General features: G+C 28.2%; 3 protein-coding genes and 1 long non-coding RNA gene across 4 annotated transcripts; 1 reads left to right on the forward strand and 3 right to left on the reverse strand.

The window, feature by feature from the left end:
* Positions 1-274: 274 nt before the first annotated feature.
* LOC136084660 (uncharacterized) lies at positions 275-5474 on the reverse strand. The gene is made up of 4 exons (XR_010640736.1): positions 5339-5474; positions 4943-5044; positions 4662-4779; positions 275-3748 (listed from the first exon to the last, which is right to left on the reverse strand). It is a non-coding gene; the product is annotated as an uncharacterized LOC136084660 (long non-coding RNA).
* Positions 5475-7054: 1580 nt separating this feature from the next.
* LOC136085353 (uncharacterized) lies at positions 7055-7795 on the forward strand. Its single transcript, XM_065806654.1, has 2 exons — positions 7055-7292; positions 7353-7795. The coding sequence occupies exons 1-2, from the start codon at positions 7055-7057 to the stop codon at positions 7793-7795; spliced, it is 681 nt and encodes a 226-aa protein (XP_065662726.1).
* Positions 7796-12963: 5168 nt separating this feature from the next.
* On the reverse strand, positions 12964-13968 carry LOC136085354 (uncharacterized). Its single transcript, XM_065806655.1, has 2 exons — positions 13536-13968; positions 12964-13409 (listed from the first exon to the last, which is right to left on the reverse strand). Exons 1-2 carry the CDS (start codon positions 13966-13968, stop codon positions 12964-12966), a joined length of 879 nt encoding a protein of 292 aa, XP_065662727.1.
* Positions 13969-14016: 48 nt separating this feature from the next.
* On the reverse strand, positions 14017-14956 carry LOC136085355 (uncharacterized). Its single transcript, XM_065806656.1, has 3 exons — positions 14686-14956; positions 14484-14540; positions 14017-14363 (listed from the first exon to the last, which is right to left on the reverse strand). Exons 1-3 carry the CDS (start codon positions 14954-14956, stop codon positions 14017-14019), a joined length of 675 nt encoding a protein of 224 aa, XP_065662728.1.
* Positions 14957-23662: the final 8706 nt, after the last annotated feature.

A 23662-nucleotide genomic window follows, 5' to 3' on the forward strand; every position in this document is an offset into this window, starting at 1 on the left:
TACAAATATTTGAGAAATTTTTTAATCAAATACAGTACGAATTCAAATACGACAATTTAGACTATTATTGCCAAATACAAATACAAATACGTACCCAACCCTGATAAAAAAACTAAAAAAGTTTTTGCTGGTAGAAATATCTGTAGTTCTTTTTTAATACATAAGTATTATTATTGTTTTTTATTTTCAAACTTTTTTTTTTCACTTGTACTTTGTTTTTATTTATTTCGAGTTTTTTTTTTTTTAATATTATCTTTATTTGTTTATATCTTTTAACTTTGTTTTACTATGGAATGTAAAATGTTTTTACATTTGTAATTATAAATATATAACTTTTTTTGATTTGTAGGATGATGGAAAAAAATTTTTATCATAAAATTATAAATGAACATCAAATTGACAGGCTTAGAATAAAAGTACCATGCAACATTTTTACTCCATGATATATGATGATCAAGAATATAAAAAACTGACAAAGTATATAGTGTACCACAAACTAACCTTGAAAAAAGAGAGTGAAAATTTTCATGAAATTGCCAAACCTAATAATTAAACACACCAAAACACGCGTACAAAATATTATTTGGAGCTGATAGAAATATATATCTTGCTTGCCTCTTCTGCGTGTAATTTATAATAAAACAAGCTTACACAAGTTTCAATGTTTATGTATAAAACAAAAACAGGATTATCTCTAAAATATTTCAATTTTATCTTAACAAAGTAATTCATAAACACCCAAAAAAAATTTATAATAACATTGTTATCTCTAAATATAATTTTAAATCAGCTTCATACCCAAAATTTTAGAATTGACAGTGTAAAAGGTTAACCAAATTTTACAAGTATTCAGAAAATTAATATAGAACAGTTTAAAAATGAATTGAAGCTGGTAGTGGATTTTAATATATCCGATTTTAAATGCTTCTTTTAAATTAACATTCAATATATAAAAGTTGTATATATAAAACAAAAAGTTAACACAAATTGTATCAATATTTATTCATTAACTTAATTACTTAGTTACTAATTTTTGATTATAAATTTTATTTTTTTAATTTTCAAGCAAATAATAATCTTTCAGTTATCTCTTATTTACTTCAATGTTTTTAAATAGGGAAACAAACAAACACACAAAAAATCCTAGTGATTTAGATATTACTCAAGGATTCATATTATAAGAATTTTTATTTTTAATTTATATCAAACAAAGCTTCTAATATTTTAAACTCAATTTTATTTGCAGAGGACGCTAATTCATTTTATTACCATAGTGATATAATAACAATATATAAAACGGTCAAAAAAGAACTTTTAAAGTAACTGAATGGTTTAATAAAAGAAGATTTTCAGTAAATTTAACAAAAACTATGTATACTTATTTTTAATCGCCTTCATCAAAAGACAAATTTACCCCAAAAACTTCCGAATGTCAGGGAATTACAATATAAGATGAGAACACTCAATAAAGTTTCTAGGTGTTTCTTCGTGAAGAAAATGTCACGTGGGAAAATCACATAATCTTAATCAAAAACAAAATTTCTAAAAAGTTTTGCATATTTTATAAAATAACTCTTACCTAAATCAAATATTTTTAAAATATATTTATTTCTCCTTTATTTATTGTTATCTCAAGAATGCTAAATTGTTTAGACCAACAAACAAAACTAAAGAAACTTTTCAACAATCACAAACATGCAATTAGGATTATATCTAACGTACAATGTCTCTCATATTCACGGACATTGTTAAATGACCTAAATTCTGAATATTTATCAATTAAACATTTACCACCTTTTAGTTTTAATCAACAAAATTAATATCAAAATGATCCCAAATATTTTCAAAACATTAGTTTAAAAGATACAATTTAAATACCTTAATAGATATTTAAATAATAATTATATGTACCACCAGAGGTCCTCAACCATGAAATATAAAAATCAATAAAGACATTAAAACACTTGCAACTAAAACTAATTTCAAACCAAAACTCTTTTTTTCCGGAATTAATTATAACTTTTTTTTCGATTTTTATGTGAAATATTAATGTCGTATATGTGTATTTCTATATTTATACGAATAATTAGGGGCTTGGCGTTAAGACAATACTGTATCCTTTGTGCACTCGACTATTTGCATATTTTACAAATACAAAAACTTTGAGTATTTGTTGAGTATTATAATAAAGGTAAACTTACAAAATAAAATTACTAAAAAAATAACTTACAAAAATAAATTTAATAAATAAAAATAATAAAAATAAAAGTTACTTGATAAACCTGAGTTTTTGCTATCTCCATTTATCTGCATTTATCAACTATCCAGCAGCTACTACAACTTATTTATCTTCTTTTACCAGCAATATGAACACTTCTAACGGCCATAACATTCATTTTACAAACTAATTGTCTGACTGTATAACTCTCTCCTTTTTAATTGCTATTTCTGGCAAAGTTAATACCACGTCGTTTCATACTTTCAAGACAGAGAGAAAAAAATGCAACCATAAAATCCTATCCATATAAAACCTCGCTATTTGACACCCTAATATTACCTTTTTTTAATGCTGCTTAAAGTAAATCAGCCGCATTAAGCAAAAGAAAAAGGCTCAAAATGATAAACGAAAGCGCTTCTGCGTTAACAAAAAGGGAAAATTTAGATGATCTAAAAAAATTTGAAAAAATTACACTACTAGTGTTGAAAGCAATTATGAAATTTATAAAACTGACAAGTATATTGACTAAAAAAAATTTATAAAACTGACTAATATTGAATCTGATCTCACTTTTCTTACAGATTAGGGCTTGCAGTGGCTTGTGAATTTTAACTCCAGCACAAATTAGTATTAAAATAGTTGTTTACTGCAATTAATTATTGCAATACTGTCGATATTCCTATATTAACGAATGGCAACCCTTTCACTGAGTCCTCTTCTTTACGTTTTCTTGAATTATTATTCACTACTGACCTCTCAGTAGTGAACAATAATTTCTTTTCTAAACAAAGTCCAAAAACGCATTGTAAACGTAGTTGGACCTGCTTTTTCTGCCATCGCTGTAGAGTTGTATCTTTTTCTCTTTTCTACAAATACTATCATGGTCGTTACTATTAGCTCTAGTTCCATCAAAAAAAAAACACATCAACTCTTTCTCATTTTTCTCGTCATTCAGTTTAGCCTCATCTTTTTAATGTATCGGTTCCTGCATGCTCCAAAAACTTTTATTTTAGTTTTTTTTCCCCACACTTTAGAATTCTCTCCCATCTCCATGTCTGACTCATATAACCTCCAACTTTTCAAGCCTTCTGTCAACCTTTTCCTTGCACCGTTTCCTTTAACTCTATTCTTTGTTTTCTAGTAACTCCCAAGTTGATAGAGTTAAAATTGAGGTAGGTGGTTAAAATCAAAACAAAACAAAATGAAACAGAACATGAAAATTATTTGAAAAAAGGCAGTTTTAATTGAAAGAACTTTGATTTAACCGCATTTGCAATCACCGAATGTTCGCACATTTTTCAGAAATTGAATTAAAAATTTAGTTTGTTAAAGTATATTTTGTAGAAACAAAGTAAGTTAAAAGCTAATAAATCTAAAAACAAATAAATAAAAATGATTTTTTTGACGGTTTTAATTTAAGACATTTAGCAGCAAATTTACCGAAATTTATATTTTTCTTGCATTGATACACTTTCTTTATTTTATAAGTTGCCCAACGTTAACTTGTTACTCTTAAGGCATCGCAGTTACCTAAGGTTAAAAATAACATTTTCAGAAGTTCTCAAATTCGCCGAACCCCAATTGTTTATAAATTATATTTATAAAATTTATGATATATAAAAAAGTTATGGCCTATTATACTAAACCATAGTTATGAATAATGTATCCCATTAATGATATTAATTAACATCATTATAATAATGAAGGATGTATCCCATCATTAACAATGAATTTATAGTTTTTCTTTTTTTTAGTAATAATGATGTAGGGTAAAGTAGGGTAATTATGATGTTTATAGAAAACTGTTGCTTTTACCTTCTTATATAAGAAATAATTTAACTACCGATAAATTATTTCTTATCAAAGTAATTTCTTTGAATTCGACAGTTCAGTTTTTTTCAAAGTTGTTCAACTTACCCCTACTCGACAAGGTGACACATGAGTTAGGCTTTAAAGAGAACAATAAGAATTTGGGAAAAACGGCTAGATTTAATCGATTTAATCAAAAGTCCGATAAATTGGTTAAATATCAACACTTAAGTGATGGCAGATAAAAAAATTTATAAGCGTTTAAGAGAAAAACAGCATAATTTTTTTTTTACTTTTTGGTCCAAAATTGAAAAAGTGCCCGTGTATCTTACTCAACTGCTTTCCAACAATCTTTTGTTGCGCATTGTGTTAACATTCTAATTCCCTAACTTTCATTTATTAGATGTTTTGTCATGTGATGCGTAATTTTTAAATATATATTTTGATTGCCCAACTTGTCCCTATGCTCAATTAGCCCCGCCCTACCCTATCAAAATTTTGCTACTTTCAATCATATAATGTTTTGTAGAACTGTTCAGTTTTTATAACTTTTTTACCTTTAAAATCCTGTTCTGAAGGATTTTTTAACGATCTACAAAGTTTTTAATTAATTTGAAAAATTTAGTTCACGTACCTAATATATTGGAGTTTTTTCACAGGTAGGTAAATTTGGCGAAATTTAAAATGGTTTATCAGCCGAAATTATCTCCATTAAGCAACCCTTGGTAAAACTTCTATAAATCGTAACATACCTAGAGTTTAACAATACTCTTACTCACATTTTGATCGGATCATATTTTTGAATAAAATAAATAACTATTTTTGCTATAAGTCAATTTAAAAAAAGATCATTTATCCTGCATTTTCAATAAGATAAAAGTATTAGAAAAAAGCGAATAATCAAAATTAATGTACCTGTGTTAAACCTGAATTAGTATGTTTTTCTTGCTACAATACCCAAATATACTTCAAATATCCAAACCAAATAAGTATTTTGAAGGGGAGTTGAAATTTTCTCTGCCGAAATTAAATATAATGTATATATATATATATATATATATATATATATATATATATATATATATATATATATATATATATATATATATATATATATATTAAAATTTAAAAAATCATCATTATTAAATTAAAGCATATATATGTGTGTGTGTGTTTTTATGTTTTCTAGAAAAGTTTTATGTTTTCTAGAAAAGTTTTTATGTTGTCTAGAAAATATAAAGTAATAAATTAACATTTAAAATCATCATAAAATCATCGTGACATGTTTTTTTGTTTAAAACGGGTACTTACCTTTTTAATCTGTTTTAAATTGTGTTATTGATTTGTGATACAAAGAACTTTTTAATGCAAAATTGCAATGGTTTCTCAAAAATATTTTAAAAAGAAGCCATCTCTACGTACTTAATGCAAGTTCTCATAATTTTTTGTCTTGCTCAATCTCAGTAGCCACAAACAACAAATTTTCTGGTCAACAACACCTTTTTATTTACTCAACTCTTTTAACAACCTGTTTATTTACATAACTTTAACGTTGCGTCAAACTATTTGCAGAGTTCTAAAAGAGCGATTTTAATTGAAACTCGGGTTATATAATACTAGGTACGTGAGTAAAAATTAAATTATTTTTATATATAAATATTATGTATCATTAGAAAAATTAAAGATTTAAAATATCATATATCATCATAAAAGCTCTATACTTTTCCTAACTAAATGTTTATGAGTGTGTGACATGTTTTTATTTGTGAGTGTTATTGAAATAATTTTTGTTTGTTTATTTACTGTTATTTTTTAATAAAATATTTATATTACTTTTATTGTTTTTATTATGATTATTGGTATTAAAATTATTATATTTATTATATCTTTATTATATTTATTGTATATTTATTATTATATGCTACTTTTTTTGCAGTAATTGTTTTAGTTACATGGAAGGTTGTTACGTTTTGTTAGTATGTGACTGTTTGTAACTTTCTTGTCCTTGTATAATATTCAATTGTTGTTTTAAAATTGATATTGGTTTATTATTATATAATTTTCTTATTATTCTTTTAATTGTTAATTTATCATCATTGTAATTATCATTATAATTAATACTTTATCAAGTTGTTTACTTAAGATTAGTATTTAACTATTTGTAAATGACCTCGGTTGTAAGATCTTTTATCGAAATAAAAAAAAGGAGCTTTAAATTTATATTACAATGGTGAAAATTTCATACAAAACGAATAATTCTACAAAAAGTTATCCCCATTTAAAGTAACAAAATTTCATTTTAAGGATTGCTTAAGAAAACTGCAACCAACAAGAGAAATTCGTGTCCGGCTAACGGTACTTTTGTAATAATAACTTCTATTGTTAAATAGAAGTTATTATTACATTATTTTGTTTTCTTTAAATTTTAATTCAACACAACTTTAACAAATAATAAATATTGTTTTTTAATGACGAATAAAAAAATTTTAACAAAAATTTATATTATTATATATATTAAAAAATTAGCGCATAAATACGCGCTATTTATTTAAACATTATTTTATAAATATAGGCTTTTATTTTAAAAGGCGTATTCTACTTGCTGTGCTATTATATAAGTATTCAGTAGCTTTCGATAAACTAAATAGGGAAATCAAATATCGAGACAATTAAAAAATTTAATAGGCTCTATATTTATATTTAATTTTTGCAATGTTAATAACTTATATGAGTCCATATATGGATAAAGTCAGAAAACCACGTGACTAGAGTAATAGCAATAGTTTGGGGGAAAACTAGGTTTTTTTCCCATCAACGTACTATTATTATTACGCAAGTCACGTGATTTTTCCACTTAGAGCCAATAACAAAAGAACTTTAATAAAATGTTTTTAATTATTTTAACATCCAATAAGTGGTAACATTTAATGTTTTAATTTAATTCAGAAATATATATATATAGGTTTTTTTTGACTTGCGGCATTGAATGAGCAAGACGTGTTTATCGAGCGATTAGTTATTTACAAAATGGAAGTTATGATGAAAAATATAGAAAAACTAATAAGCACCAAACTTGATGAGCAAAAAAAAGGCATTTTAACTGAAACTGCTATACTTTTAAAAAATCAGGAAAAGATATTTACCGATATTTTAAGTGCGAACTTAAAAATAATAACCGATCGACTTGACAAACTTGAAAACGAGTTTAATAAAAACAAATCGAAATTTGCAATTGTTGAAAAAGACATCAGTGGTTTAAAGGAAAGTATTAACTTTCAGGAAGAAAACTTTTTAAATAAAATATTATAAACAAACAGTTTGTTAGACATCGAAATTGGCAATTTAAAAAACAAATTTAATTACTTGGAAAAACGTTCACGACAGAATAACCTAAGAATTGATGGATTAACTGAGCTGCCCACTGAAACTTGGAATGATCGTGCAAATGAGCTTAAAAATATATTTATAAACAAGCTGGGAATCTCCGAGGAAATAATAGTTGAAAGAGCTTATCGTATCGGGAAAATAAAAGAAGATAAATCTCCACGAACCATGATTGTTAAATTATTAGACTTTCAAAATAAAAATAAAATATTAACATCAGCAAAAAAACTCAAGGGAACGGGTATTTTCATTAACGAAGACTTCTCGAATGAAACAATGGAGATTAGGAAAAAGCTTTGGGAAGAAGTCAAACGGCTACGCAAAGAAGGTAAATACGCTATTATCAAATATGATAAAATATTTGTCAGAGAATTTCGTAAATAGGAGAGTGTTTGCAAAAAAATAAAATAATTAAAAAAAAAAAACCGCAATCTTTGTAATTAAATTATGTAAACCGACAAAATGGCAATCGAAACAATAGAGTTTGAAACCCATTACTCCGATTACTTTAAAACCGCAAATAATATTTTACCTAACGATTTTTACCACGCAGATAAAAAAATATTTAACGAAAAATGTTGTAATACAGAATATTTTGAAATTGATACTTTTAAATCCCAATTCAAACAAGGTAATGAAGATTTTACAGTTATTCACATAAACATAAGAAGTATTAACTCAAATATCGACAAATTGAAAAGTTTTCTTTTAGAATGTAATTATTCATTCAGCATGATTTGTATTACAGAAACGTGGTGTACTGACGAATTTTCTAAAGCAAATTCAAACCTTCAAATTACTAACTACCACATGATTTCTTTTGAAAGAAAAATACTTAAAAGAGGAGGAGGAATTTTAGTTTATATTCGGAATGATCTTGAAAAAAAAATTAGAAACGACTTCTTGTTCTTCGATGTTGACAATGAGGCCTTCACCATAGAAATAACCAATAAAAATAAAAAAAACATTCTAGTAACTACTTGTTACAGGCCACCTGATGGCAATATTATCAAATTTTCTAACTATCTGAACCAAATCTTTATAAAACTCAACAATGAAAAAATATATATATTTTGCATAGGAGACATGAACATAGATTGTTTAAAATACAATGAAAACAATAACATTAAAATTTTCTTTGATAATTTGTTTCAGCTCGGTATATTCTCATTAATTAATAAACCCACCAGAGTCACTTCAACCTCAATTACAGCCATAGATAATATACTGACCAACTCATTTTTAGACATATCTTTAAAAACAGGAATATTTAAAATTGATATATCAGACCACTTTCCAATATTCTTCTGACTTACACAAAACTCTTCCTCATTAAATAATTCAAAAATTAAAACATATAAAAGAAAAATTAACAAATCTTCGATTCACAAATTTAAAGAAACTTTATCAAAAACAAATTGGTCAAATGTTTATCAACAATGCAACCGAGGACTTACAAATACTGCTTATAATATATTTATTGATATTTTTCTTGAGCACTACAATAAACACTTTCCAATTATTGAAAAAGAAATAAAAGTTAAATATTTGAAATGTCCATGGATAACTAACGGAATAAAGAAATCGTCAAAGAAAAAACAAAAACTATACATTAAATATTTAAAAAATAAAAACGAAAAAAATCTTACTGTCTATAAACAATACAAAAACCTTTTTGAAAAAATTAAAAATAAATCAAAAAAAATCTATTATTCTAAACAATTACAAAAACACAATGGTAGCATTAAAAAAACATGGGAAATTATGAACGATATTATCGGAAAAACCAAAACTAAATCCCTTTAGAAATCCCTTTTTAAATTACCCTTTAGAATTGCGGAAAATGGAATTGAGTATACAGATAAAAAAACAAGATAAAAAATCTCCGACAAATATAATAACTTTTTTGTAAATATCGGTCCTAACCTGGCATCCAAGATAAACAACTCGAACAATTCATTTAATAACTATTTTACTGACCATACTAGTTCATTTTCTGAGAGTGACCTAAAATTGGAGGAATTTGAAGAAGCAAAAAAATCAATCAGAAAGAACAAAGCTCCGGGCATCGATGACATTTCCAGCAATGTAGTATATGATATTTTATCCATTGTAGCAGATCCTTTATTTAATGTTTTCAAGTCATCAATTAGAACTGGAGTTGTTCCGAACAAATTAAAAATTGCGAAGATTTTACCTGTATTTAAAACTGGAGACACGGCATTGCTAACCAATTATAGACCTATCTCAATTCTTCCAGTGTTTTCCAAACTCCTGGAAAAAATAATGTACAACCGACTTTATAAATATTTAGCATACAATAAAATTCTAAGTGAATGTTAATACGGCTTTCAAACTAATCATTCTACGGAACATGCAACCTTAGACCTAATGGACAACATTAGCTCGTCATTTAATAAAGGAAAATTTGTATTGGGAGTTTTTATCGATCTTACAAAAGCTTTTGATACTGTCAACCATAAAATTCTGCTCGAAAAAATGAGAAAATACGGTATAAAAAATCAAACTAATAAATGGTTCACTAATTATTTAAATAACAGGCAACAATGTGTTATTATAGACGGTATCACTAATACGGAGTTATTAAAAATCAAATGCGGTGTCCCCCAGGGATCTATTCTTGCACCTTTATTATTCCTTATCTACATTAACGATCTTCCTAAAGCCTCTACAAATCTCGATTGTATAATGTTTGCAGATGGTACCAATCTGTTCTATTCATCTACCTCTATCAATGACCTCTTTGATAAAGTCAACTTTGAACTTCAAAATCTTAAAACATGGTTCAGTGCTAACAAATTATCATTAAACGCACAAAAAACTAAATATATTTTATTTCACTCAAAGAAACAGAAGAACAAACTAACATCAATTCTACCGACACTAAGTATTGACTACAAAAAAATTGAAAGAACCCAAACAATTAAATTTCTTGGTGTGATTATTGACGAAAATGTTTTATGGACAGCTCATATAAATGCCATCAACACTAAAATATCTAAAAGTATTGGTATACTTTTTAAAGCTAGACCATTTTTATCGCAAAAAAACCTAAAACTTCTTTACTTTTCCTTTATACATAGTTATCTCACATATGCCAACATAGCCTGGGGAAGCACACTCAAGACAAAATTAATTTCTCTTTATCGACGACAAAAACATGCTTCTAGAATAATACATCATAAAAACAAACTGACCCACGCTAAACCCCTATTAAAAGAAATGAAAGCACTAAACATTTACCAAATTAATATCTACGCTAACATTTTGTTCATGCTTAAATACAAACTAGGATTAGTTCCAAACCGATTCACAGGAAACTTCTTTCAATCTAATATCAACAAACACAAGAGCAACTGGTAACTTTATTGTACCCCTGAAAAAAAAAAGTTCTCAATTTTCTATTTCTTATCGTGGCCCATATTTATTCAACAAATTAATTCCTAATTATACCTCGATTTCTCTCCCAGGCAATATAACTTCTTTAAAGTCGAAACTCAAAAATCATGTTCTTAATATGGATAATTACCTAGAAATGTTCTAGTTCTGATGGTAAATCAAAATTTAGGCTCAAATTAAAATAATCAGCAATCAAATACATATGGAAAATGTAAATTTTTGTTTAACAAATAAAGCTAGTATTATTATTATAAACCTCAACACTAACACAAAACATAGTTCAATTAAAAAGAAAAGAAAAAAAAGTTAGCAATAATAACATGTAAAACATTTCTTTAATGAGAATCACATTGTTTATATGTGTGCTTTACGCAATACCTCAAGGTTCTCGATGATAAGACTAATCTCAGTCTTCTACGAGTTCCCTACAACAACAAAACCCTTCTTATCAAGTCATAGCATACCTAATTATTGCTTCCTAAACTTAACGGTATTTTGTAAAATGTATTTTTTTGTTTGTTTAGGAAGTACAGTTTCTTTATAATATTGCAGTGTAAAAAATTTGTAATTAATATGTAGTTGTGAAAATTTAAATAAAAAAAAAAAAAAAAAAAAAATATAGACATGTATTAAGAAAAACGTTTTAGTGTATCCTTTTATACCGCCTTGATTTAAATCGATTGAGACTCGCACCCCGTCAAAAAAAAAAAAAAAGTTACTTCTTTTAAAATATACTTCGTAAATAAAAAATTAAACCTAAATGAATTGTATTCCCATTTGCATAGTAATGTTTTTAAGATATTAGTGGCTATAAAAATAGCCTAGTTTTGAATTTTTGTAAAGCAATAGGCTGTAATAGAATATAGCAAAAACATTTGCTAAACAATAATATTCTTTTTTGTGCTAAAAAGTAGAAAATAAACTTTTTAATTTAAATTTAATAGTAGAGTAAACTAAAGATTGACAGGTCTGCACAAGGTTTATATAGAAACATACCTGTCAATCTTTAGTTTAATGAACTATTAAATTTAAATTAAAAAGTTTATTTTCTACTCTTTATTACAAAAAAGATTATATTTTCTAGCAAATGTTTTTGCTATATTTTAGTTTCTACTTTTTAGTCTTTACAGAGAGTTGCGATAGTTAGCAATGCGTTTGTCGAGACATTTGTAATTAAATTGAGCTTTTTATTCTTATTAAAGAATCGGAGTATTTCCTGAATAAAGGAGCGAAATATTTTTTTTTTAAAGGATAAAATTTTTTTTATATAAAAGTAAGATAACATAAAGTACAAATATTTCATTTGCATTGCCACCCTGGTCCTCCCACATATGTAGTATATTTTTATGTTAATATCAAACAAAATTATTAAATTATTAAAAAAAAAATTATTAGATTTAAAAAAAAAAAAACTTTCAAAAATAAAGTATTAAAAAAAGATTTAAAAAAAATACAAACCCACTAGTGGCGGATTAAGACTTTTCGGGGCCCGGGGCTATTTAAAATTAGGAGGCCCCGTTCCACTAACAACGACAAAAATGAGTAAAACAAAGACTTTCTTGAAAACGCTATCACTGATATTTATTTATATACAAATTTTATATTTATTTTATTGAATTAAGTTGAGTGATTTTTTCTGTTTTTCTTCCAGGCAAACTCTGCAATCACATCGCTGAAATCCAAAGTTTCTAATAGTTTTGACTCAATAGTTAATCAAGCGATATGCTATATAAACATTTGAAAATACATCAATAATATCGGTTTCAACAATCCAATTTAAAACATGCGGAGGAATCAATGTGTTTTCAGTCTCAGATTAATCTTTTTTATGCGAAAAAAAATCCGGAACTTTAATAATGTTACAAATTGTTCTATTTCAAATATGAAACTATCTTCTAAATCATTTGAGTACACTTCTACAAATTTTTTCGCGCTAACTTGCAATTCCATGGTACTAATAGTTAACAGCTTCGATAGAAGTCCAAATAACTTATTTACGTGGTTGTAACCATCACTTCTTATAGTTAATTGTGTCACAAGTTTGTCAATAATGAAAAAAAATGTATTCACTCGAAACTTGTCGGATACGCTTAAAGAATCAACTTGGTTTTCTCCGTTGCTCAATTTTTTAATTACTTTTCTTTTGTTCTTATCCGAATAGTCTTTTTCAATAAACGAGCTAAGTTTTTTTGATTCATTCTCAAATCTCGTAAAGTCGTTCGTAAGTTTTTTACAAAGTCAATTAGTGAAAGTAACATATTGCTTGCTGTATGCAAATCTAATTCAACTTTTTGAAGAAATTTGCTAACTGCATTAAACCTCTTAAGTATGTGATGCCAAAGTACAGCCATGAATGCAAACTCTAGCTTAGTGATCTTATTTAATAAACACAAAGCTTCATGACGAGTGCCAGATTTTTCTTCTGTATCCTCAGCTTTATGACATAGCGCTGCATGAATCCCATCAAAATTTTCTACTAAACTTTTTGAAGCATCTGACCTACATGACCATCGTGTATCTGATAGGCGCTTGAGTGTAGCATGATTTCCTTTCAATAAATCCCATCTATGTGTTGAAGCTACAAAAAATGAATACAAACTCTGGAGAACGCAAAAATAGTTGATAGAATTGATGCACTCACTGACACTGCACTACTAAATTTAAAGAATGTCCAGCGCAGGGGATATAAAAAGCTAATTCACACGTGCTTGTAATTCAGAATATTTGCCAGACATATTGCTTGCATTATCGTATGCCTGTCCCCGACAATTGGTTATATCAATATCATATCTTTCCAGTAGATCTAAAATGTCAGTAATCAAAGATTTACCGTCGTGGCTTTTAAATTGTAGAAAACAAAAAAATCGTTCATACACGTGGCCATTTAGATAATAACGAAATATCACAGAATGTTGATCCACGTGAGAAATATCAGGAGTCGAACCTACGATAATTCCCCAGTATTTTGCTTTTTTTATTTCAGTAATAATGTGCGTTAAAACCTTTTGAGACATAATATCAATTAGCTCTTCACAAATAGTTTTAGACAAATAATTTACATTACCTTTGCCTTTATTTGCAAAAGTGTCAATGTGTTGCTTTAAAACTGGATCAAATTGAGTCAACAGTTCTGACATGCCTAAGTAATTTCCGTTATTTGACGATCCTATAATTTCATTATGTCCTCAAAATGCTAAACCTCTTCCGGCTAAAAAACGAATAACCGCTACTATTTTATTTAAGATTGCAGACCAATAATTAAATTCCCTTTTAATCTGGCTTACCATATATTCATCGACATGAGTATTTTGTTTTATGATTTCTATCCACTTAATCATACATTGAATATATTTCTTGCTGTTTTCGTGGCCGAAAATAGTTTGTTTAGCTTTTTTCCAATTGTAAAAGCCACTTTTGACAAATACGTTGTCGTAATCGGTTGAAAACAACTTGCAAACATAACAAAATACACGTCCAGTGGATTCAGAAAACATTAACCATTTTCGGTCACACTTTTCGCCATTATTCATCACTTTTTGAAAATATTTAACCTATTAATATCTGTACTGGTTTTTGAACATCCGCTTCGAAGATTCGAAATTAGAGTCTTTATTTTGAAAAAAAGCATACCCCTTGTTTAAATACTTCATACGTTCATTTTTCTTTAATTGTAATGGCCATAAAGCAGGGTCTTCGCGTAGAATGGTATCTAGGAAAAAAAATCATGATAAATATGCCTAATAAAAAAATAATAAGTGACAATTTATAGAATAAAAATATTAACTGCCTAAAAAGTAAATTGTTTGTTTAGCAGATGTTAAAGGTGTCATTAAAGATAGTAAAAATTGGAGTACCTGAGTCAAGCTCATTATTATGCATTGTAGATTCAACAATTACAACTTCTTGAATTTCATTTGAAGGACCTTGGCAGGCTACCTCATTTTCCGTGTTATTGTTTGCATCTTTTCTTTCATTGTTTTTATTATTATCTACAGTTTGTGGAAATTGCATATTAGTTTGGTTTGATGAAAAAAAATTTGTCATTTTCGGAAGTTTAGCTACCATTTCCTCTCTCTCTTTCTTCAATCTTCTTTTTGAAGCTCCACTTTCATATTTTCTTAGCATTTTAATTATAACTGTATAACCTGAAAAATGTTAAACTGTTCTTTTTTTCTCTTTCACGAATTTAACGCTTCAGCTATTAAATGCATTCACACAAGAACTCTTTTGTGCGGAAGTACAAAAGAATTGTAAAATTGCAATAGCAACCAGACAATCTCTAATGGACTTATTATAAAAGGACAAAAATAGACTTCGACAAAGCACTAATTGCAACAATTTTAATTACAACTATCAAAAATGAATTGTCTATAAAAAATGTTTGTCTTTCTAGACAATCATTTTAAAAACGGACACTAAATGAACAATCTCGATTTTTTAATGAGGTATAGAAGATCTATTTAATATATAATTTGGACTTATAACGAGTAATTAAATTTTCACTGCAGCATCGTTTCAAAAACTGAAAACGAGCACAAAATTAAAAATACAATTTTTCTAACAGAAGTTCATTTTTTAATTTTTTGTCCAGCGTGTGCTGTTGATTAAAAAGTTAATGTCTATTTAAAAACCTCAAAATGGACTATTTTGTGCTCAATTGAAGTTCATTAATTACTCAGTTCAGTTGTTTTTCAATTCTCAGTGAATGTGCGGGAAAATTTATTTTTAAAATGCCCTCTCCAGTTTGGGATTACTTCAAAAAAGTTGAAGGTAAGTTTATCATTTAAAAAATTTTCCTTAGTCACTAAAATCTTTATCACCTTCAATAAAATTATTTTAAAAATATGTGATCAAGGAGTTGTCCTTTATAAAATGTTGATTAGTAAGTAGAAGATTCCAATAGGTGTTAAAATTTATTTAGGTTTGTGAATAAAACAATAGTGAAAAAGAAAAATGTTTTTTACTATCATTTTATTGATGAATATGTACGCAAGTTTTAAACAATAATTAATCATGGGCAATGATCGTCATTTGGAGTTTTTTAATATTATAAATTTACTACATAACAATCTTCAAATAATACGGTAATGAAATATTTCTGGTTTTATGAAATCAAGTAAATTTAGACAAAATCATAGACACCAAATAGACAAAAAATTATGCTTTGTAGACTTATGAAGTAAAAATTATTTTTTAACTGAGCAATCTTAGGACACCATCAAAAATTTGATAGACACAACAAGGACAAAAAATTAAACATTTGTTGTGTCCATTACAACATACAGAATTGTCTATGTCTGTGTTGTAAGTCTATCCATAGACTAGTCTGGTTACTAAATTGCAATCGTTAATGCATTTTCAATAACAATATAATTATTCAAGTCATTAATAATTTTCCGAAATGAATTGTTTTTGTAGCAATTTGTACAAATGTTACATTCAATTATTGCTATAAGGCGCTGCTGCCAATCCACTAATTTTTTTTTTGTAGAAGTAGTTGCGCTCCTTCGTTGTCAAAGCCCGGAAAAAATATATAATGCAGCGTTTTTGTTGTCAGTTATTTTATTTTTGTGCTTTTGTTTTCAGAAAATTTAGTAAATTTAACTTTGGCTCTTTTAAGTTAATAAAAGATTTAATTTTCAGAGTTAATAAAAAATTATTGACTTTGAATCGGGGCCCCTAAAATTGTGGGGCCTGGGTCTATAGCCCCTAGCCCCCCCCCCCCTCCTTTATCCGCCACTGAAACCCACAAGCAATCTTAATCCTATTTTAAAAATGTAAATATTTGGTACCGATAACTTTCATACTCAAACCCGCTAAAAATTTCTATATAAAGAAAAAACCGTAATAAGTAGAAGAAAAAAACCATACTAACTAGGAAAATAAAATATAAAAAAATAAGACTAACTAGGAGCTGCAATTTTTTAGCTGCAATTTTTTAAAGAAAAACACTGGGACATCAAAACGTTTCAGTAATACAAAACAACAATCGAAAAATCAGGCAAAAACGGTTCCCTGTTTAACATTCCCCTAAAATCAACAAAAAAATTTTACGTAGAAGTGGCAAAAAACAAAATGACAGTCGTGCCAGTAAAACTTTTCTGGAACAGTTCAACAAAAACAACAATGCCGTGGACCCAAATTTGGAAAAAAAATTTTACTTCCCACGCATGCGGACCGACACAAAATATCCTATTTCGTTTTCTGCACAACAGTCTACCTTCTGCGACCTTGCTAGCCAAAAGCAAAGGTAACAGATCGTTAAAAATAACAAATCCAAAACTTGTGGTAAAATTGAGGACAACCTTCATATCTTTGCCTACTGTCCTCCTTCTGTTGAAATATGGGAGTATTTTAAACATGTATATAACTCCTTGACATCCCAAAACAATTTTTCTCCGATAAATTCGATTTTTTCGATTGAAACGGCGAGTTTATCGGAGAAAAGCCCTACCTCGCAGCTGCTGTTGACAGTCACTCAAACCAGTATGAGTGAAATAAGGAATAGCAGATGCCAGCAAATGTTTAAGAATTCGAAAATTGACCCAATGGCAGTGATCATAATAATTACCAGAAACATCAGGAATATTATTACTTTAAAATATAATTATCATGTCCGTAGAAATACCACGGACATTTTCTGTCAATTCTTTTGTATTGAAAACGTTTTTTGTCAAATTGAGAACGGGAACCTGAAACTAAACATATGAGCTAAATTAATAAACTGACTCATAGAAAGAACTAAATGTTTAGTTAAGTGTTCCTATTCCCTGCAAATATATTTTTCTTTCTACAACAAAAATATTATTATCTATGATTAGACAATCACTGCCAGCCCATAGTTTATGATATATAATTTATTATTTGCATGTTTCTGCAGATTTCATAACGTGAAGTTTTGTGTAAAAGTCCTGTATTTTTTTAGTTTTACCTAATAAAATCTTTCTTTACTAAATATTCTTAATTAATCTTTAACAACTTCATTCTCAATCTTCTCCATATTTTTTTCATATTCTCGATTTCTTTCCGCACAACGGCTCAAAAATAAAAAAACAAAAAACACAAAAAAATATAAAATCAAAAATACGAAAAAATTAAAAATTAAAAAACACAAAAAAATAAAAATACAAAAAACAAAAATATATATATATAGAGTCACGAGATTATTTTGAAAATATTGGCATAGATACTGAAGAATATTTTTGAATAGATCGGAGTTAAACTTATGTAAAGAAGTTTTTTTCCTTTTTCTTTCTTACATTATAAAGGTGTATTATAAAAATATGCATAAATGGAAAAATATATACAAAGATGAACTAATGTTAAACTTATTGTAAATAATATATGCGTATTTATTATGCAGAGATATTAATAAAAATATTTGTAAATATTTATTATTTTGTAATAAAAAAAAACAAAAAAACTAACTAGGATCATTTCTATAGTATGCGTCTTTAAGTTTGTTCAGATCTTTAAAAGTTATTGAATGCGAATTTAAGTGAAAGACTGTTTAAAGTGCGAAGATTTCTAAATTATATTTTTTGTCATGGCGATTTCATATGCACATGCAACTAAGCTTCATACGGAGAGATCCGAATGAACGGATCCGAAATTCAAGACGAGAATTGATTTTTCTAAAGTTAGTAATCTAAGATACATAACTGAAAATGCTCAAGAAATTTCAGAACGAATTACTGAAAAAATTGGAAAAGGAAAAATTGAGAATCTAACCTACCATAGAGATGGAAACTGGATAGCCGTATTTAGAAATATAAACGATACCAACACCATAGCTCGATCGGAAATCGAGTTGACCGAATCTCAAAAACCGATTTATTTTAGAAAAAGGGAAGACTTTGACTTCCTGACAACATCAAATGCGATCCGATTATTACAGACGAAGAACTATCGCAACAGTTAAAACCACACATCAAAAATATAAACTCAATCAAACATGCAACATATGATTTTGACAGAACCATAGAAGACGGACGAAGACTCTTTAGAGTTAATCTTACGAAAGCAGTTAAATAATTGCCACACGAAATTGAAATAAACGGGCGAAGGATAACTCTTAATTTTGCCGGAAAAGAATTCCTCTGCCGAACATGTGGCTCAACCCATATCCCGAGAGAAAGGTGCAAAACTAAAGAAACTTAAATAAACCAGCCCATCACAACAACTATCCTAACGACTATCCCAATGGAAACTAAAAGACAACAAGAACCCGAAACAGAACCAAAAGGAGAGGTAAAAAACTCAATATATGTAAGCAAAAAAAAAAATTCCTAAATTTTTTGTCCTAGACGACGACCAAATAGATATTAGTCTCCCTGAGGAAGTTAAAAAGAAAGTAAGAGAAACACAAAAAAAGAATGAAGCCTTTGCTGAAGCCAGAAGAAAAAGAAGAAAAAGAATAAGCACAACAAAAACAACACTCTGAAACCACAACAGAAGAAATACCACACATAGATTTTAAACCAAAAAAACAACAACAAAGAATCGAAAAAATCATAAAAGTACAAATAAACAAAACAATAGATCAAGAATAAGAAACAAGCGCAATCATTGACAGAGAAGAAGAAGAAGAAGAAGAAGAAGAAGAAGAAGAAGAAGAAGAAGAAGAAGAAGAAGAAGAAGAAGAAGAAGAAGAAGAAGAAGAAGAAGAAGAAGAAGAAGAAGAAGAAGAAGAAGAAAGCGAAAATGAAGAAGAAACCAACCGATGCAACAACAAGACACAGTATGGCGACGAAATAGAGGAAGACTCGAGCGGAAGATTCGATCAAGGTAACGAAACGAGCGATAAGAAACAAACGCAACCTCCAACACCAGAAAAAGATAAAATGACCCTGAAAGAAAAAGGACCCCGAAAAAACCAAAAATGGCAAAAGTAATTTTATCTACCAAGAAAATATATATATACATATATATATATATATATATATATATATATATATATATATATATATATATATATATATATATATATATATATATATATATATATATATATACACAATTTTTGTTTAAGCCATGTTTTTAAAAATGTATGGCTATGAAAATAGCCGTTTTATAAACTTAGCACTTATAAAGGATACTGACGGGAAATGCAAGTTAGAAATGCTGAGAAAATTGGAAATTCTTTATATCTTTGTCGCCAAATAAATTCATGAAGATGCAATGTAAATATACCTTCATAAGTTCCAAACTGTTGTCGCAGTTTACACTTAGCTCGCATCCCAAAATTCTCAATGTTTTGAGTATGGATTTCGTTATCCAACCGATCAACAAAGTGACGTTCATGGACAACAACAACATGCGAATAAATTCCATCATTTAGCCTTTCAATCCCAGCATAAAATGCCCATCCGTCTGAAACGATATGGCTTCCAGGCAAAATGAATACAAATTTTGCGTTTTGGAGACTTTCAGCAGACCTATCTGGAACTTCTACCAAAAAACACTCCCACGAAACCCTTTCAATACCACCAAACACCCAATGACCGGGTCGCCATTGCCCGCAATGGTATTTACGATGAAAAAACTTCGATTCGTCAATTTCAACTACAATCTATGTCCCGTCAGCGTTGATACCACCTATAACTGCAGGATTTGTTTCAAGTTCAACTTCACAAACATTGCGACAAAAGTTGGCCCAATCAGCTAAAGTATGACTTGCTTCGTTTATACCGGCTTCGTGTTGGATTTCTTTTTGAGGCATACTTCGACTACGCTCTGCTAGCCACTATAAAGCACTTAGTGGTTCTCTTATGTTGTGACTAAGCTCCGTTAAACGACAATTTTCATCTAACACAACCTGTTCAGAAAGGATTTCATCAACTCCAACAATAGTCGAAGAGGCACTTGGACGTCCACGACCAACTCGTTGCATAGCCATCTAATTAAACATGTAAATATTTAAATACGCTAAACAAGTAATATTAATTTAATAATATATATTTATAAAGTTAAAAAAAAATTTTAGTTTACGATAAAACTTTAATAGAAGCTTACCTGGAATAATATAAATACAAAACTTTGAAATTAAAAATCCAAACTTTAACGCACTTAAAAACTTTCAACTTGAAAAACTGCCAAAAAAACTCCAAAACAAAATTTTAAACTCAAATGAAACCTAATAATTGCTTTTAAATTTATTTTTAATAAATTCAATAGAATTACATTCTATTGCGTAACGCAACTATACGCTCACCGTCGTTGATTTTTTAAGTAAAAATATAATATTATTTTACGTCGCTTAACTGCAGATTTACCACAAATTTCACTTTTTTCATAATAGGTTAAATAAATAAACCAACAGACGGTACTATTTAATTTAGTCTTTATAATTATAAGACCTCTTCATTTAATGTTTGCTACCCACTTAATTATAAAAACTTTTATAAACGGAGAGTGGATATTATACAGAATTTCTGTATTTGCTACACAATTTTTTTTTTTTTGCTACAGGTTCTCGCTTGATGACTTTTAGTCACTACGTAAGACCTCCTTGTTAATAAAAAGATTGAAGCTAAATAAGCTCAATATATAAAAAATTATCGGGGGTATGTATAGAGTTGTTTCAAAATATGACCAGTTAACTTTAGCTACAGTTGCTACAGTCGATTTGCCAATTTATTTAACTCCCAGTTCAATTTAACTTGATACGCTGCGAAATGTTTAACATTCTTTTAAAAATTTATGGGCATGTGAGACAAAACCCGATAAAAACATGGGTTTTTCAGTGAAACATTTCATTTTTCCGAATGAAATATTTTCGTAACATAGTCAACTTGGCTCAAATACAGTTTTGAATAAACTTTTGAAGCGCCGCATTTTGATTACTTGTAACCTGCATATCTTAATGAAATTGTTTTTCTCTTTTGCATGAAAAAAAAAAATGTATGTTTTAAAAAAAAAAGAGGAAAACAACTGACTGTAGCATTTGCAACACTTGCTACAGCCTGGATCCGCTCCTGTTCTGTATTTTGTCGCGAATGCCATGTCGCGAAAAAAACGTGTTTTTCGCGACATGTTTTTAAAAAACACGCCGTCGACCGAAAGAAATAAAATGTTTTATTCAATGAAAGCTTTTGTCAATATGGGATGCTGCTATGTTTTTTCCAAAGAGTTTTTCGATTTTAATTCTTAGTTTTTTATAATCATTTGTATTTCAGATATAATAGAAAATAAAATAAAATCCAATTTTTTCAATAAAGATGCCTTGTAAAGCAGACCCAGTCAATAAGCTTTTTCTAAAAACCTTTGGTAAAGCAACCAACTCATACAGTTGCAAATATTGTGGAAAAGTTTATTCAAAGAACACACATAATTTACTTGTTCATGTTCATAAGTGCAACAAAATACCAGCATAGTTAAGAAATGCTGTTGTGAAAGAAAAAATAGCAGGAAAAAAAAAACACAAATGAAAACTTTGAGTTAGACTCCATCAAGGAAAGTTTGAGATCAAATCAAAATTGTTTTAGTTATTATAAAAGAAATTTTTCTTTATTGTACAGAAATTAAGAGAAGTATTGAAAGCATAGATGCAATAACAGTTGATATAACAAAGTTAGAAGAATTGTCTTCATCTGTTCAATCAGTTTCTCGTCCAAAAAATCAAAAAGTTGATGAAATGTTTATTGCACAAAAACAAGTATGTTTATTTTTATTAGCTACACACTACTGATGAAAATATTGTTTTCTTGTAATAAGTTACAAAAAGCATCAAGCTAGCTTTTTGCACTCTAATTTTTGGTCATTACTCACCAAAATTATATCGTGGTGTGAAATTTGTTTAAGTATATCAATAAAATATATCAATACTTTTTAATTTTATTTGATACATGATTTTTACTTTAGGCTTGATTTTTTGAAGTATTTTCAAGTTGCTTAATATAAATTTTATTGAATTGCCTTATATTTATTTAATTTTTTAATATGTATTTTAATTCTTTTTCTCACTGGATGCTTTCAAATGTGACTTTTCTCGAGCTTTCTTTGTATCAGGGTACCCTCTAAACAAGGTTGAATTTCCCATTTTAAAGGAGTTTTTTTCAAAGCATCTGCCTGCAATAAATTTGCCAAATCAAAATTTCTTTCAGAAAATTTACTTGATAATGAATACTATAGGATAAAAGCACTAGTCAAAAAAAAGTTCTGATTTACTTTCTCTTGCAACTTAATGGGATAGCTTTTCCAATATTAGGTAATTTGTTTACTTTTTTGAAAATCATCTTATGATTTTAATAAATTTGAAAAACTCTGTTCTCTACAGGAGTATTTGCCGTGGTACCCATGGCCCCCACATTCTAAAACAGGGCCCTATGCTGGGCCCGTCTGCGGGCCCTTTTTTTTTGCGTGAAAATTTTTTTGCACACCATCATTAGACTTTTCTCTTGTGTCTTGTCCATCAGAAGCAGTGGATCCATGCGCATTTCTTTTGTCTGATTTTTCACCTATTGAATTTATTTCAAAATGATATTCAGCTCTGTTATATCTGATATCAATGCTACAGTTATGCTCTCTGCAATCCTTAATTTTACCATTAGAAGAATCTTCGCTTTCATATCGGAAAAAAAAAAGTTTAGTTTCGAAACATCATAATTGTAATATTTTCAAATGATATATAGTTCTGAACTCAAATAATTTCAGATTAAGTTATTTTCCTTTTTTGGTTTATTGGTTTGATAACAAAGTTCAACTAATGTAAAATGATTAACCTGAAAGATTATGAACCAAATTTTGCTAACCTATTCATTAACGAATAAAAAACTATTATATGAGAAAAACGTCGGAATTAGTTTACACAACGGTCCGCAGACGTACGAT

Source organism: Hydra vulgaris, chromosome 09 (assembly GCF_038396675.1).
Source record: "Hydra vulgaris chromosome 09, alternate assembly HydraT2T_AEP".
NCBI lineage: Eukaryota > Metazoa > Cnidaria > Hydrozoa > Anthoathecata > Hydridae > Hydra > Hydra vulgaris.